Here is a 17591-nt window from a genome sequence, read left to right on the forward strand (position 1 = left end):
TTTGGATTTTTAACTAATGAGATTGCACATTTGTCTCTCCTAGAACCACCAAGACCCATTGCTCCTCCCCAGCTGCTTGGTGTTGGGCCTACATATTTGCTGATTCAGCTAAATGCCAACTCCATCATTGGCGATGGTCCCATCATTCTGAAAGAAGTGGAGTACAGAATGACATCAGGATCCTGGACAGAAACCCATGCAGTCAATGCTCCAACTTATAAATTATGGCATTTGGATCCAGATACTGAATATGAGATCCGTGTTCTACTTACAAGACCTGGTGAAGGCGGGACGGGGCTTCCAGGACCTCCACTAATCACCAGAACCAAATGTGCAGGTAAGACTGAAGAGCCGGCCACTCTGCCAGTGAAGGAATCTAGCATAAGACATATAATATTCATACAATATTAAAAGTACTAATTATTTGGTACATGATTAGTCACACTATTCTAAGAGTTCCAGTTGTAACCTTAAGTATGTCATAAATTTGACTGATTTAAGGGCAGTGTGAATGTTTCTCTTTTATTTTTCAGTAGTATTATGAATCCACAGTCTTTTCTTTCATGGTAATTTTGCTCAGCTTGCTTGTATTTCGTCCAAAATCTCTGATTGATGCAGGTGAATGTATTATATATAGAGAAAACCTTTGCAGTTCAAGCAAATGTTGAATACCTTTCTACTATGTGGAAATTGTCTTCCTCGATAATTTTGTTATGGTCAGTGCAGAGGCCATATCTGATAATACACATAGGAAAAGTTACTCTGAGCCAATCCTCAGTAAGATAACCCTTCAATTCAGAAAATCCTGTTGTTGAGGATTAATGCAGCAGCTTGGCACCCAGCTGTAAAATACAGAGGCTTTCCTTATGTTTAAGCCTTGTATTGCCCTCCTAATGCCTGAAACAGAGTGGTGAAAATAATAGCACATGCAGAAAACACAAAGAAAGAATAAAAAGTGAAATAAAAAGTAATATAAAAGCATACATCCTAGTTCCTTATTGTACGATTGTTATAATGAGAGAAAATGTTAGCTATTTATTAGAAGCCACTGAAAAGTTGGTCTAAGTTATTAGAGTATACTTTTAGTGCACTGTTTATTTTATTATTGAAAATAGTTTAATTTTTTAGTTCAGTGGAAGAGACATTTTTTATCCATCAAGCATTATGTTGAAACACCTGCAAAGTTAGTACCTGGGTCTATGCGTCTTGAACATTTATAGATTTAGGTTCTGAATATTGAAAACTAAGACCATGGGGATCTATGAAAATGTAAATGCCTGTAAAATGTCTTTTATTTCTTTAACATCTGTTTAGCAGTTACAGTATTCTGAGGCTACCCACAAAGAGTACTGATCTAAGATCAAAGCAAAATCCATGCAATTACCTAATGTACTGTCATCTGTAAATATTTTTTATTCTGGCTCAATTTTTATATGTTAATATTTATATATTAATTGTAAATATTAATATATTTCATATATTAATATTGAAAATGCTCACCAATAGGAAGCTTAACTGCTCCATCATTAGTCTCAGATGTAGACAATAGAGAGTCTAGTAATTTGCTGATTGGTGTCATACATTTATCCTGTGGTTGAAAAATAGCTTAACCTCAAAAACACTGGGTAAGCTCTCCATGGCTCAGCCTAAATCACACAATTTGCTTTTCAAATTTGTTGTACAGCTAAGTCTTTTCATTCTAGGTAATGTGACAAATTATTCTTATTGTAGTAGATGAACTTCCTGAGGGGAAAAACAATTTAACTCTACAACCTCAACTAGTCAGAGAAATAATTTAAAAAGGAGACAATATGGAAACTGAGAAGTAGCTCACTCTTCCAAAATTAATATCCAATGCTAACATAAAAAGATGAATAGTGATGTCCATTTTACTGAAGATGTTGCCTACACATATTTTGTAATAAAATTACCTTTTTCTGCCTACATTTAATCCTTATAAGGTATATACAAATTAAAATAATAAGTGTTAATTTACTATTCCAGAGATCTTCCTTGTGACTTTTTGTGCCCTAACTTCTTTCTTTTAAATATCTCATCTGCCTTCTTATTTTTTTATTTCATCAAAATAGATCCTTAAAAATTCACAGTACCACACAATGTGTTGTTAATATAGTGTAATTTTTTAACTTAGGAATTATTTGAAATCAGCCATTGGTGTGAGGGCCAATGGAGATGGCAAATAAATGAAACTGTGGGGTTTTTTTTAATATATCTTTATTGGAGTATAATTGCTTTACAATGTTGTGTTAGTTTCTGTTGTACAACAAAGTGAATCAGCTATAAGTATACATATATCCCCATATCTCCTCCCTCTTAAGCCTCCCTCCCACCCTCCCTATCCCACCCCTCTAGGTCATCACAAAGCATCCAGCTGATCTCCCTGTGCTGTGGAACAGCTTCCCACTAGCCATCCATTTTACATTTGGTAGTGTATACATGTCAATGCTACTGTCTCACTTCATCCCAGTTTCCCCTTACCCCCTGTGTCCTCAAGTCCGTTCTCTACTCTGCATCTTTATTCCTGCCCTGCCACTAGGTTTATCAGTACTGTTTTTTTAGATTCCATATATGTACATTAGGATATGACATTTCTTTTTCTATTTCTGACTTACTTCACTCTGTATGAATAACTCAATTTTGTTCGTTTTTATGGCTGAGTAATGTTCCATTGTGTATATGTGCCACATCTTCTTTATCCATAGCAAGATCTTTTTTGACCCACCTCCTAGAGTAATGGAAATAAAATACAAAATAAACAAATGGGACCTAATGAAACTTAAAAGTTTTTGCACAGCAAAGGAAACCATAAACTAGACGAAAAGACAACCCTCAGAATGGGAGAAAATATTTGCAAATGAAGCAACTGACAAAAGATTAATCTCTAAAATATACAAGCAGCTCATGCAACTCAATATAAAAAAAACAAACAACCCAATCCAAAAATGGGCAGAAGACCTAAATAGACATTTCTCCAAAGAAGACATACAGATTGCCAACGAACACATGAAAGGATGCTCAACATCATTAATCATTAGAGAAATGCAGATCAAAACCACAATGAGGTATCACCTCATACCAGTCAGAATGGGCATCATCAAAAAATCTACAAACAGTAAATGCTGGAGAGGGTGTGGAGAAAAGGGAACCCTCCTGCACTGTTGGTGGGAATGTAAATTGATACAGCCACTATGGAGAACAGTATGGAGGTCCCTTAAAAAACTAAAAATAGAACTACCATATGACCCAGCAATCCCACTACTGGGCATATACCCTGAGAAACATAATTCAAAAAGACACATGCACCCCAATGTTCATTGCAGCACTGTTTACAATTGCCAGGACATGGAAGCAACCTAAATGTCCATCGACAGATGAATGGATAATGAAATTGTGTTTTAAGGCTAGTTATGCTGTATTAAGTGGATGAAAACAACATGTTGATGAGCACTGATTTATCCCTATTGAATACTTATGTTCAGAATGCATATTGAGCTGCAGTAAGTAAAAATAGGACTGTAAAGTGCTTTGAGATATTTTACTTTGAGAATAACCTTATCTGTATGGGAGGGGATAGAGTAAAAATAACTTACACTCATAGCTGCTTTCAAATTTATAAATGTCTTGACATTTTGAAATAATATTGGTCTTTTTTTCTGATATGTTATTTGAGAAACATTTAAGTTGTGGGCTCTGTGGCATAAAATGGTATGAAGCTCACTCATCTGTAGTTTTACTTCCAACTGTAAAAAGTTTTCTTTTAAACTATCTTTCACATGTGGTGAGTCTTTGTCACATATCTTTATTAATTTATTAATGTCCTCATAAGGTGTGTTTGATGCAGGTTTTATGGTAAAAAAAAAAAAAGCGCTTATAGACTAGATTTCCAGGTACATTGTAGATTGGAGAGAAACTGGTTACTGTTTTATAGGAGTGTCTACTAATCTTGCTCTATTATTAGAAAAAGAGGGAAAGCTTATGCAATTATATATTCTATTAATTTTTAAATAATCCTGAAAAGCAGAAGTTGGATATAATTGATAAACATTGCATGTCTAAATACAGAGTCAGTAAAGGTTAAATTTATGATGTCCATCCACTTCTCTTCAAGGTTCCTTTCCCCAAGTTTAAGATCCCTCAGACCCTACCAGCACCAGCATCATCACTAGACTCAGCCTGGTGTTTTATAACAACAAAATAGAACACAACTTACACTATGATATTATCTGATATTTAGTACAAAAATTCTTCATAGTCTGGGGAAATGATCCCTTTAAGACACCAAACATAACTTTTGGAGAAGTTCCCTTCTAATTCTATTAAATTGTGCAAACTCTGAATACTGGTTCTATAAACCATTCCATTTTAACAAATATTAGGAGAATGTCATGTTGTAGGTTAGTGTTTTACCATTAATATCATCTGGTTGAGTAAATATTTATTGTTTTGAAATAGCTATTTTAATGCATTCTACATGTTAGACCACCAAGAAGCCTTTGAAGATAAGTATAAAATTTTTTTAGCTCTATGTATGTGTCTGATATCAATTTCACATGAATTTCTTATTAGTAACAAAGGGATGATGATTACTTTCAGTCTCTCAGAAATTCTTATTTTATTTTGTTGTATCACAGAGGAACAATTTTTGACTACTAGGGACCTATCAAAGAGTAAATTAGTTACTATTTAGTATCTTAAAAACTCCATTTTAATGTAGTTAAGCCTTTGAAATTTTACTTCTGGCAATAGTAAACTTTTTCTTTCTTGGCAGAGATCTGTCAATAAATAATTTTACAGCAAGTTAATGCAATGGTTTTATTTATGTATTAATGAGTATATTTTGTATTTTAAATGCAAGTGTAGATTTTCATAATTCAATATTGATTGGTACTGCTTTATAATTATTTGGATATTATTATCCCAATTTTGTAGCTGGTGAATCTAAGATTCAGGAAAAACAAAATAAAAAACAGTGATTTGTCTAACCTCAGCCAACTGGGCAACTGGGGCTCACACCCATTTTCTGGAACTTGAAAAGCCTGAATTTTTTCCCCTCTTTCTCCTACTATAGGCGATCTTTTTTTTTCCCCCCCTTTCAGAAGTGTGTAGCCTGAGTAAATGAAAGCACGACGTCTGGGAGGGATGTACATTTTAAAAAATTGAATCTTCATGGCTGAATTATTCCTTGAGAAAACATAGCTTAATGTTTGCAACTTCAATTTTATTGAAAGCACAATTGATTACTGTGCTTAACACTCAAGTGTACACTCTTAAATATTTTAAACAGTTAAAGAAGTGTAAAAAATGTTTTACACTATCCTTTTCTGAAAATGTCGTACCTAGTTGCCAAAGCTGTGTCTTTGTTTTCTTTCTGAAGTACATTAAAATCATTTGGTAAGTGCAATTACCTGCTTCAGGGTTACTCAAGTTAGGAGAGGTGGTAATTACAGCCTCTGGTGGCTGTAGCCACCTACACTTGCCTCATGCTTCTCTATGTACCTGAAGGGTATGATTACTTAGTTGTTAGCTTACAGCCTGACCCATGTTATTGTTCACAAAATGCTTTTTCAGGCATTTTATACATTTTTAAAAAGGTATAAATGTGACATTGTTTTAAGTGGGAAGTAATTCAAAAACTCCATTGAACAGTCAAAGAAAGCATACTTGTTTTTTCAGTGTGTCTGTTTCCTCTGGGTATACCATCTGGTACAGAAGCTAAGAAAATACAGTTTTCTCTTTCTCTTATTAAATGGAAATAAAATATGCCATCATCAGAAATTGTCTGCATTGCTTGCTTTGGCAATTGCATGTTAAAATTGCTCTTTTAAATTGCCTTCTGCTTCTGGGTAACCCATTGTGGCACTGCTTTATGATTAACTGACATTTTAACAGTATCTCCTTCATAGGGAAAGTCAAGAGTTCAGGGTGTCCAGAACGTAGTATATTTACACAGTTGGGAAAGCTACTCTCTACTCTTACATTGAAGTCCAGTGCTCTTGGCAATTCCATTGAAAAATGTAGATCTATGAAGCAGTGAAAAAGAGAGTGTCTTATTTTAAATGTAAACATTTACTAAAACTGAATTTTTTTTCTCTCCTAAGTCCAAAATGGAAGGAAACAAAACAAAACAATACTCAGGCATACACCAGAAACCACAGAGTAAGGAATTAAATTTTGGCCTTTTGGCTATAGTATCATCAGCAAAGTGGAACCATATATTGATTTTTATTGTAGTCTAAGATAGTTATCAATCACAAAGACTATTTATCATTGAAACGCAGCCTTGCAGTTAAACAAAAAACAAAATAAACAGCTCTGTAAGAATTGGTATGGTTTAACAGTGTAAGGTTGCCATATGGTTTGATTTCAGTTGAAGGCTTATATCAGTGCTTGTTTTAAAATTTTTTTGAAATTTATTAATATGATTTTTACATGGCTTCTTTATTGTTTTTGAGCAAAAATTTTAAAAGGCAATGCTATTATTATTGAAGTCAAAAAAACTAAATATAAAAATCCATAAGAAAAGTAATGGGAAACAACAGTTCTTCAATTTTCTTAAAAATCTAGAAGAGTAAAACCCTCTTATAGATTTTTTTTCTTTTTTAGTGAGTAATAACCTGATTTTGTTTTTCAGATTCTGTAGGGAATATTTCAGTTTGAGAGACATTTATCTATTCAGAGAAACTTTTATTGGCTTTGTTGTTTGTTAACAGCACTGGGTTAAGTACTAGGTCTTCAAAGTTATACAAGCAGTGCCTTGCACTTATTCCTAGTAGTCATGAGGGACAGCCCTATAAACAAAGAGTAAAATGCAAAGTGAAAACACTGAAGCTCTTCCTGTTTTTCAAGAAAGTGTTTCCGAGAAGCTGTCGCCAGGAAAGGACGGCTTTTAAACTGGATCTTAAAAATTGACTATGAGTTTTTAAGGCAGAAAGAACAGAAAATAGAATAAAAAACAGAGGGAACCATATGCTTATCCCAGTTGTTAACATTGCTGATGTTTTTTGGATTATGAAAATAGATGGAGCATTGGCTGACTCCGGGCTGTGGTAGAACAGAAGCTGCAGGTGGGATGTGGCCAGGGCTAATGTACCCCAGGCTGCTATCCTGTTATTTTTAAGAAGCAGATTGACATTACTGGATTTGCTTTTAGAAAGGTCATCTCTCTGTGGAAGAGGAGTTAGAGCTAAGGAAAGACTGGGAGCGGAAAGACCATGAAAACATGCTTATAATCAAAATATGCTGTCTATTATCTTCACTATAGCATGTCTCTCATACTGTAGATCAGAAATAGGAAATATATAAATTCCTGGAAATATTGTCATTTCTAATAATCAAGAAAGTTCCTTTCATTAAAGGGATTTTAAAGGTATTTTATAGGTGATCTAACTTACTTTATTGTTTGATTTACTTTTCTTTTTCAAGTATGTGGGTCAACCAGTGTCCTTAATGCGCATGCAAAATCCAGGGTATAATACGTTATTGTAGAGGAGAAAATTATGAAGGATTGGAGAGAAATTCAAGAGCTACTATGTATTTGATGGGATATTTATTCATTTCATAAATTTTATTGAGGTCGGAGTTGCATACATTGCCATGCTGAGGACTGTAGAAGATACAACATTAGTAGGACAGGCTTCCTACTCTTCAGGAACTGACAGTCTAGTGTTAGAAACCATAATACCAATAAAAACATAGTAAGTTATACAATAAAAATACAAAGCACTTTGGAACTCCAGAGATGAGAAGGTTAATTTCTGACCCAAAAACCATTTTTCTCAAGCAATATGTTTGAAAACAATATCAACCATTCTTTCCTGAACACAGCTAGATTAACACTTGTTAGCCTTATGCCTAATTCCTTAACTGTGAAATGTATAAAACAATGTGCAGTCGGTAGTCACCATAAGGATGATTTGTCTTCTCTTTTTCCTTTCTTCTAACACATAGGGAAACTATATGCACAGATGGAGGCATTAAATTGAAAATATAATTCACATCCTAATTTTTTTTTAATTTTTTTAAAGATTTATTATTTATTTTATTTATTTATTTTTTGGCTGCGTCGGGTCTTAGTTGCAGCATGCAGGATCTTTGTTGAGGCATGTGGGATCTTTTTCGTTCAGCGCGCAGTCTGCTGGGGTTTCTTTCTAGTTGCAGTGCGCTGGCTTCTCTCTAGTTGTGCTGTGCGGGTTTTCTCTTCTCTAGTTGTGGCGCACAGGCTCCAGGGCGCATGGGCTCTGTAGTTGTGGCACACGGGCTTTGTTGCTCTGCGGCATGTGGGATCCCAGTTCCCCCACCAGGGATCGAACCTGCGTCCCCTGCATTGTAAGGTGGATTCTTTACCACTGGTCCACCAGGGAAGTCCCTCACATACTAATTTAAATTATCAAAGTAATTTGTGTGGTTGCTTTTGAATTCTCTGGGGCCCATGGATTATAGCAATGTTATTCTAAATTTCAATGGAGAGAGAGATTAATTTATAATATAAGCAACTTCTGTTAACTCTGCTAGTGGTCTATAATGCTAGGAACCCCAGTATAAGAGTCATGAAAGTTGAACAAATATGAAATCCTCTTTCCCACTGCCCCTTTTGTTTTTTGCCTCAGGCATGGGATGTACTGTTAACCATACGTACAGTTTATGGCACGTTTTCTAATAGCTGTGTAACTAATTAAATAGAGTTGGGCTGCTTTCAGCTTAAAATTGTCTTCTTTTGACTTATTTGGTTGCTAGAAAGCATTTGGTAACCAGTAAAAAATGACACTTTTAATTTATCCACAGTACTTTACTACATGCTGAGTCTGTTAACAGTATCATTAAGTGCTCTTTTTATTGGCTTCATTTGTTTTTATTGAATTTTGCATATGCAATAAAGCTGACAGGTGAAAATGATTTGAATAACAGCATCAGTTCCATTAAATATCCTGGATAGCCCCTCTGGTCCTAGGTTTTTATTTGATATTAGGAAGTAGAAATAGCAGCAAAATAATATCTTAATAATGTCTTAAGTGATAATAACATAAGAATATCTGAAGAAGAAAACGACATGGGTAGAATTAAGAAGCTATGGGTCAAGATATCAAACACTAAGGGATGTGTTCTGTATGAAGGATGGGCTCAAGTGACTTAGCCTGTGAACTTCAGACCTCTTCAGTGGTGCCATTTTGGTTACACTGGTACACAGACTTGTCCTTGATTTTCTTCCTTTTTACCCAGAGAATCTACCTTTGTCTTCAATTGTCACTGCCTGTTTACTTCCTTATTTGAATTATAATTTATTTTCTTTGCTTTGGAATAAAAAGCAAAATTCTTAAAGTCAGGCTTTGGCAAAAAAAAAAATTGCAGTCACATTTTCTTGGGCAGGGTTTGGTGGGGGAGGAGTACAGCTTATTATTTTTGGAACTCACTTATTTAGAACCATTCTAGTTATAGTTAGTATTTTTGAAGAGTGTTGGTCATTCTATATGATTTCTTGAGTGGAAAAAATTACTTTATAAAGATGTATCTCGTTATTTTCATAATTTAACTTTACTCTTAAAATCTGAGGATGTGATCATCATCTGAGAATTTCATTTTTTGATCTTCACTGTCTTCCTATAAGATACAGCCTTATTATAGCTAATAATTGCTGTAAGGATGACTCTTCCATCCTTTTTCCTTTCCACCAACCTGTATATAAACTACAGAGGAGAAAAAAGCATATTTGAAGGAAAAATAATGAGTGGATTCTAATCTCGAGTATTGTAAGTTACGTTACACTTTGTGAACCCAACAAAAAATGAACTTCAAAGGGCAGAAATTCATGCGTTCATGTCACCCTAAGCACGATACGTGCAAATTCAGCTGTCACTACATATGATATGGCCTAGAAATCATTGAGTGATGTCCATTTCAGTTGTCTCGGCCAAATAATATGGGTGAAGTTTGAGTTAAAATAACTCATCTTTCATTCTCTGGCTTTGTTACTATTTCCTACCTCTATGTAGTACTTCATAATAAAAAAATAATCATCAAAAAAGTTTATTTTTACGTGTTACTGTATTTTTAAGCCGATACTGTTAAAATATATGAACATCGTATTTTTTGTACTGTTACATGTGAATCTATAATACTTTATTGTCAAAACACCTTTGTTTTAACATATTATATATACATATATATATAATAGGATCCCCTTTTAACAGTAATTATAGAAGGAAAGTGAAATAATTTCTCTGCCAGTTATTAGGCATTTCTTAATTCAAGAGCACCATATACATAGGATGCTCGCTCAAAATTTATGGTAACATTTATTGGAAATCATAATATATTGCTTTGCTAGACCTTTTTCTTCTCTAAGATATATCTTACAGGTGAACAGTGGAATGGATATGTAGTTTTGAAATATAAATGGCAGTATTCTTTGCCAAGTTTGTTTAGATACTTCATTAATTTTTTTTAACTCTTTTTTTGCCATCCAGTAAATTATAACAATAAAAGAAGTTTAAGAACATGTTTTAGAGGTTTAATTTCTCCAATACTGAACAATATAATCTTAAGCTGTCACTCATTTTATCACCATTATATGATGGCATTTTAAAGCTTTTGGGAAAAAATGTAACTTAAAAACAAATTGGTATATTGATGAATTTGTGATTTTGGACCGATATGTTGGAGCTCACTCTAGTAGTTTAAGAACTGCAATATGAAGATAACAATAGCTGTTCCTTCACCGTGCATTCTCATGAAACGTGATGATGCTGTACAGCATGAAGCTTTGTTTTCTTAAAACACAATTTACATACATCAGATTATTAACATAGACTTTCTGATGGGTTGGGCCAGCAGTTTTGTTGTCCTTGATTTAGTCAATGAATTTTGAACTCCTACCAGCACTATGGTAGAGCTGGGCAAAAAGTGAAGAGATGACAACTTTTCTCATTTATCTTGTTTTTAAAAGTAAAATTAACAGGTAACTTAGTTAACTTCTAACAAGTGACAGAATGTGGAAACTGACTCATTCTATTTAATTTTACTTAAATGGGTTATTTTCCTCTGTATTTCCAACTCACATAAAGTACATCAGTAGAATACAGAACTCTTATTTTTGAAAGCAACAGGGAGAAAAGTTTTTCTCTGAGTCCTCCTTCCAGCTGGCTCAGATAATCCTTTAATTTCTGCCTCCTCTTTATTTCTGGCTTACTGTCCACCAATGGGAACACGCATTTTCGTAAGGCTATGAACCAGTTACTTTCACAGCAGGTCAGCTCATTGAATTAAATTAATATTTGATTTCCTCAGCTTAAATGAACCAGTTTAGGTTTCCCTTTAAAATTTTTGCAATCAGTTTTAACAATTTGGATACCGCCTTAAAAATTATATAACTGAGGAATACTGAAAAGCAGAATTATTGTTCCAGAGTTCCCTTTTGTGTTTCTCCATTCTCTCTTCTGGTGAATTCTGCATCATAGGTATATGTGTGCACTGTGCATGTGTCTGCTCTCTAAAATAACCAGCTTTGCTCTGCTTAGGAGGAGAAAATGTGCTAGAGGAGCACTAACTATCCCTAAGCTTAATTTTTTTGGAGGTGCCTTACTGGAAGTCCCAGATTTCGTAAAGACTTCATTAGAATACATACACCCAAATAGTTTTTATAAAGTATCCATAACAAAGCATTACACTAAATTTCACAAATAGAATTTTTTTTAAAAGCATTTTCAACACTACAGTGTTTATGCAACTATTGTCATTTTTGTCAATGCAGTATTATTTTTCTCCATGCCCATGCTTTTTTCTTTAAGATGTAAGTATAAGATATATACAAGTTTACATTCTGCTTATTTTACTTGCTGTGATATTAACTCATTTCCCATGTTCCTACAGGACATTCTAACCATCATCTTTAGTGATTGCTTAATATTCTATTGGATATATGTGCTAGAATATATTTAACCATTCTAATAAAAGTTTAGGCTAACTCCAATGATTGGCTATTGTGAATGTTGCAGTGAGGATTATGCACTTGTCCTTTTTCTACGTGGCTGAAAAGTACTTGACACATACTCTTCAGCTACTCTGTAAGTACTGTATTAGTACAGTTTAATGGACCAGCAAGGGCATGCATTCAGTCATGCAGTTTTAGCACAAGAAAGTACTTTATAATTAATCAAGTCCATGTCCCTCATTCATAACTATTCTGCACAGAGACTCAGTTAGTGAGGTGATCTGATCAATATCTTACAGCTATTTGATGAGAAAACCAAAACTATTATTCAGATTGCACTTTTTTTTGTTGTTTTTAAACATTCACGTGACTCCCTTTTTAAAAAAAAATTTTTTTTTTTTAATTTATATTTTTGGCTGTGTTGGGTCTTCGTTGCTGCTCACAGGCTTTCTCCAGTTGCGGCGAGGGGGGCTACTCTTCGTTGTGGTGCATGGGCTTCTCATTGCAGTGGCTTTTCTTGTTGCGGATCACGGGCTCTAGGCGCACGGGCTCAGTAGTTGTGGCACGCAGGCTCTAGAGCGCAGGCTCAGTAGTTGCGCACGGGCTTACTTGCTCCGGGGCATGTGGGATCTTCCCAGACCAGGGCTCGAACCCGTGTCCCGTGCATTGGCAGGTGGATTCTTAACCACTGCGCCACCAGCGAAGTCCCACAGATTGCATTTTCTTGTTTTCTTTTACGTGAGTATGTCCTACGTGCCAGATAGTGCCTCAAGTGCTGGGTATTCTAAAACGAAGACTCTGCTCTGCAGCCACTCAAAATCTGGGGAATCATGATCATAGTAATTACCATGTATTGAGTACTTACTATGCACCAGGCATTAGTGTAAACTCTCAGATTCAAATCCAGGCTGCCTGATTGCATATCTTTGCTGAGCTACCCAGAGAGTTTAGCAGATAGGTATATAGGTAAATAATTAGACCAATAAGTGGCATAATAGATGTGCTTTCAGGATTTATGGAAGCACAAAGGAGCCTTGAAGTAGGAGTAGAATTTTATGAAGCAGCAGATCATGAGCAATTATGAGCTGAGATTTGTGAGTCAGTAAAATCTAGATTAAAAGCTGGCTCTAATATTTACTACTGGGCAGGTAAGAATCTCTCTAATGTTTCATATTGTCATCTGTAAAATTATGATCAATAATTGTACCTGCGCAACTTGCTGTTTGTGAGATAATCAGTCACGTGCTAAAGCCGAGAACTGATTGTTAAATTTTCAGGAATTTTGCCAGCCAGTTTTAAAATCATTATTAAAGAATAAATCATACAAACTTATAATTATATCAATTATATTTTAAACAAAAGTAATACATACTCAAAGGTTCCTAACTATTTTAATATAGTGAACTATTATCTATGTTCTTGAGACTATCTATGTCTATTTTATCTGTATGTTGGAGATATGACACATGAACGCTTATCTCTTCCAGTTCTGTCTTGGGAAGCTTAAAACTGTAGTGGGAATATTAGAGCATGGAGATTGGCAAATGCTGCAAATCAGGACTTTTTTCCCTCACCACCTCCTCTGTTTTCTGGAGAGCCAAAACCATGTTGAAAGTGCTAAACATTTTCCAGCACACCACTAGACATAATGCATGCAAAATGCTTACTTAGCGCAGAAACAACCCACAGTAAATATTAGCCATTTCTACATAACAAGCCATTTCACTAAAAACAACTTTTCTCCGATATTTAAAAAATTACTAACATGCAGAATATCTGAAAGAATTATGCATTGAACACCACTACAATTTTCCTTTTGTTGTACTTCCTGTATCACATATCTATCCATCTTTCCAACTTTTTATTCGTCTATCAGTACATCTTAACTTTTTAACATTATTTTTTAATACATTAGAATATTTTGTTCAAGGGAGTGATTTTTAAAGAATAGTTAAAGAATAAGTAGTTTGAATATTTTTACTGAAATGTTTAGAATGATTTGGTTTTTAGAAATATTTCTCTAATGGTTGTTGGGAAAAGGATTGAAAGGAGAGTTCAGGAGATTTAGAAGGCTTCTAATATCAGTCTAGGCAAAAAATGGATCAGTGCTTGAACTGAAGCAGTGCAGATAAGGATTCCAATGCTGAGGCAGAGATGAAAGAGGTTTGAGAGTTGCAATCAGTAGAATTTTGTGACACATTGGAAGGAATTCTGGCTTGGAAAAGTAAGGTATAGTGACAGGTTTTAACTTGAAGGGGTAAAACTTTGGGAAAGTGTTGGAAGGGAGGTTGCTATGTTTAGTTTTAGAAATGAGATATTGGGTAGGCAGTTATATTCATGGATCTACAGTTCAATAGAGAGGGTAGAGAGCAGGATATACAGATTTGGGCGTCATCACCATTTCATTCGTGATGTTGGAGTCATAGGTATGCTTTCCTTGAATTAGAAATTCAAGTAAATTTTGTTCAGCCACATTTAAAAAAAATTTTGGGGGGGTTGAATTATATTGTATACGTTAGTATCTTTTTGCATGAACTATTCAGATTACTGAAACTGTTAAATGTTTTTATGTAGAACCAAGTTAAAAAAATACAGTGGCTGTTTTTTCTTTACAAATGCATTAAACTTGATCAGTATATACTTTAAAAAGACTGATTAGTTTGTCGAATTATGACATCCGTAGTTACATTTTAAGTGTTCCTCATAATGAGTAGCTCAGAGCATTATGCTAAAGGCAGAATCAAAATGTGGTTTAGTTTTGGTTTTCACCAGCTGATCCTAGGTGAACTTGCCCTCTGTTGAGTGCATTTCTGTCTTCTTTCCCATTTGCTCTCTGACCTCCTTTGGTACCTCATCTCAAAGATTCATGGTGTTCTTATGCACAATGCATGCCTTTCAGGAACTCCACACCATGACAGGAGAGTGTCATGAGCACGTGTAGGAGGGATTAACAGCAGCAGGTGCTTGGTCATTCTTTGGGATGCTAGTATGGGACAAACAGTTGTGTTTGCACTGATATCCTAATAGAGCTTTGAGTTATAACAACTTATTTTTTCAGTTTTGTATCAAATTCTACACTTGAGTGCTTTGAAAATGAACTAAAATAATTATTGTGATTCTTTATACCCTCAAACCAGAAGCCTCTGTAGGACGAATTTAAATAACTAGACTTTCCAAGGATTTTCACCAGAGCAAATGAAATAAAGTACCTGTTTCAGTGAATAGCAGAAAATAAGTGTTTCTTTGTCAGATTTTAGTGGAATGTTCTTGTAGTCTAAAAAGTAGGTCGGCAAGACTGAGATTGTATTGTAAAACAGCAGTACAAATATCTTCTTAAGGAAATGACTCTACAGTTACCTATTATTAAAAAAAACAGAAATTTTAGTGATTTATTCCTTAAACTATTCCTTAGTCTTTGAGTATAATGCTAATTATATGGACTAGGTTAATTGGATTTCTACTTTTTTTAGCTGATCACTTTTTCTCTCAGTTACAATATTTTATAATTGTAATTTTGTAAATAATCGGTAAGCCCTTTTTAAAGCTCTGTTTATTCTAATCATTTAGTTGTGTACAATTTCAATGAAAGGATTCTCAAAATACATTCTAAAGTTGGTTAATCAATTCTTTTATCTTTTAAGATGAGTTGGTATAACCTCTATTATGAAATTGACTCCGAGAGAAAGTGTCAAAGTTGGAAATCTATTAAGCTCCTGGAAATATATTTTGACAGAAACATGTATACATATATTTGTAACAGTAAAGTTAAAATTGGGTAATATTACTATTATTTTAAATTTAAAATCATGAATTGATCTGATGCAGAAATCTTCAGGAGTTAGAAATATTCTTTTAAAAAAAATAAGAGGGTATAATCACAGCCTTTTAATATACCTGTCATCAAAAGTCTGAATAATAGAGAAATGAACATGGACCTGCATGCAGCAGAACAGTAGAGCAGAGATGCTCCCATATTACAAACAGTACACAATATTTTAATTTTCATGGGACTAGTAAACCATTTATTATATTATGGTTTTTAGCAATGAATAGTGCATATGTCTTCAGTTAAAAATATATCCTTGGCTTGGACAGGTGGTATTTAAGAAGTTTGGAGTGAGAAATGGTTTGGCAGTGTAACAAGGCATGTTAAAGTGCCTACCTTGAAAGGAAAGAAAAAGAGATAGACATTTCCCATTACTACCTACTGTTAAGGCGCTCACATTATCCCTAAACAACCTCATGCTTGTGGCAATAATCATGCACTGTCGTTTTCTGTACTAATATGAAAGGGCAATTCAATCTTTTTGACAAATACTGCATCACTTATGGCTTGGCAAATTTTCATCACACAAACCCAGTTGATACATATATAGGTTGTGACACTCTGGCTGAAATGACTTTGGATTAACTGTATCGAGGAAAGTAAAATTTTATTTAAGGTGTTATTTTTCTTCCATTTTCCTTTTCTTCTCTTTCTACCCCAGCCTACCCTCACTCTTGCCCAGAGTTCAAATTCATACTACTTCCTTGTTCCTTTATAAGCTATATCATTATATCCAGAAAATGTCTTACAGTGAAATTGAAGGAAGCTTTCCATGTATGTGTGTAATTTGCTTCTTTGTTTATATTTTCTCAATTGTGTATGCACATCTATGTCCACATGCACTAATGTACAGTCTAAGGGATTCACAAAATTTTTGCTTTCTTACTGGGGCTCTTTTCTCTAAGAAGACCTATTGTATAGTTTTTATAACCGTAGCCTCTTAGAGTCATTCATAGTCTCTGAGTTGGCGTGAAGTATGAACAAAAAAACAAAGCCTTTTTGCTTTGATGATGTTATAGTTACAAGTTTTGTACTCCTAAAATGTCCTTTGCAATCATGCCTGGTTTGGAAGTAGTTGTTTTACTTTTTTTCTTCTTTAGTTGCTACATCTTCTTAGTTGCTATATCTCTTGTGGAGAGGAAATGAAAGGTTTATTACATTATTACTTGAAAAGATGACACATGAATTCTGTGCTGACTCCCAAAGTGGCACTCCTGAGAAAGAGGTCATTTCTCTGGTAACTTAATATGCCAGGTAAGATTTGCTTGTATTTTAAATAAAGTTACTGAGTTAGGAAATATTAACTTTAGAAAATGCAGACTAAAATCAATAGTTTTTCTAAACCCCCAAACAAGATTGCAAAGGAATTATTCATGTCTTTAGCCTCTTTATCATTCTTTCTCAGTGAAGTAGCCTATGTTGAGTAAAAGCATAACAAGAATAACAAGTAGAAAAATTTTATATATGATTTTTAATTTAGAAATTAATGATTACAGTCTTTTTTCCATAGCGAATAGCAAATGTAATAAACTTTTTGGGAAAAATGTTTGGTATAGTTTTTAATTTAAACTTGTACCTTTAAGATTGATTTCATTTGATAGAGTGCTTGCCATCAAACACGATATTAATGTAATCTTTACTATTAAAATTGGATTGTTTTTTCCTGGCTCTGTACATATTCTGCCATTTTGCTTTTCTCACCAACCAAGTTGTAATAGTATTTTGTATTGTGGTGAGGTTTGAACATATACTTATTTATAAGGCACAGTACAGGCTTTGTCTCAGGTTAAACACTGGAATGATTCCAAAGAAGTTTTTTTT

General features: G+C 34.2%; 1 protein-coding gene across 2 annotated transcripts in view; it reads left to right on the forward strand.

The window, feature by feature from the left end:
- Window positions 1–17591, forward strand: part of PTPRK (protein tyrosine phosphatase receptor type K) — a 569495-nt gene that overhangs the window by 352898 nt on the left and 199006 nt on the right. For both annotated transcript variants that reach the window (XM_061207553.1, XM_061207554.1), the window contains exon 7: window positions 44–337. In XM_061207553.1, the coding sequence (XP_061063536.1) occupies window positions 44–337 (294 nt within the window). The remainder of the gene's footprint in view (window positions 1–43; window positions 338–17591) is intronic.

Source organism: Eubalaena glacialis, chromosome 12 (genome assembly GCF_028564815.1).
Source record: "Eubalaena glacialis isolate mEubGla1 chromosome 12, mEubGla1.1.hap2.+ XY, whole genome shotgun sequence".
Lineage (NCBI taxonomy): Eukaryota > Metazoa > Chordata > Mammalia > Artiodactyla > Balaenidae > Eubalaena > Eubalaena glacialis.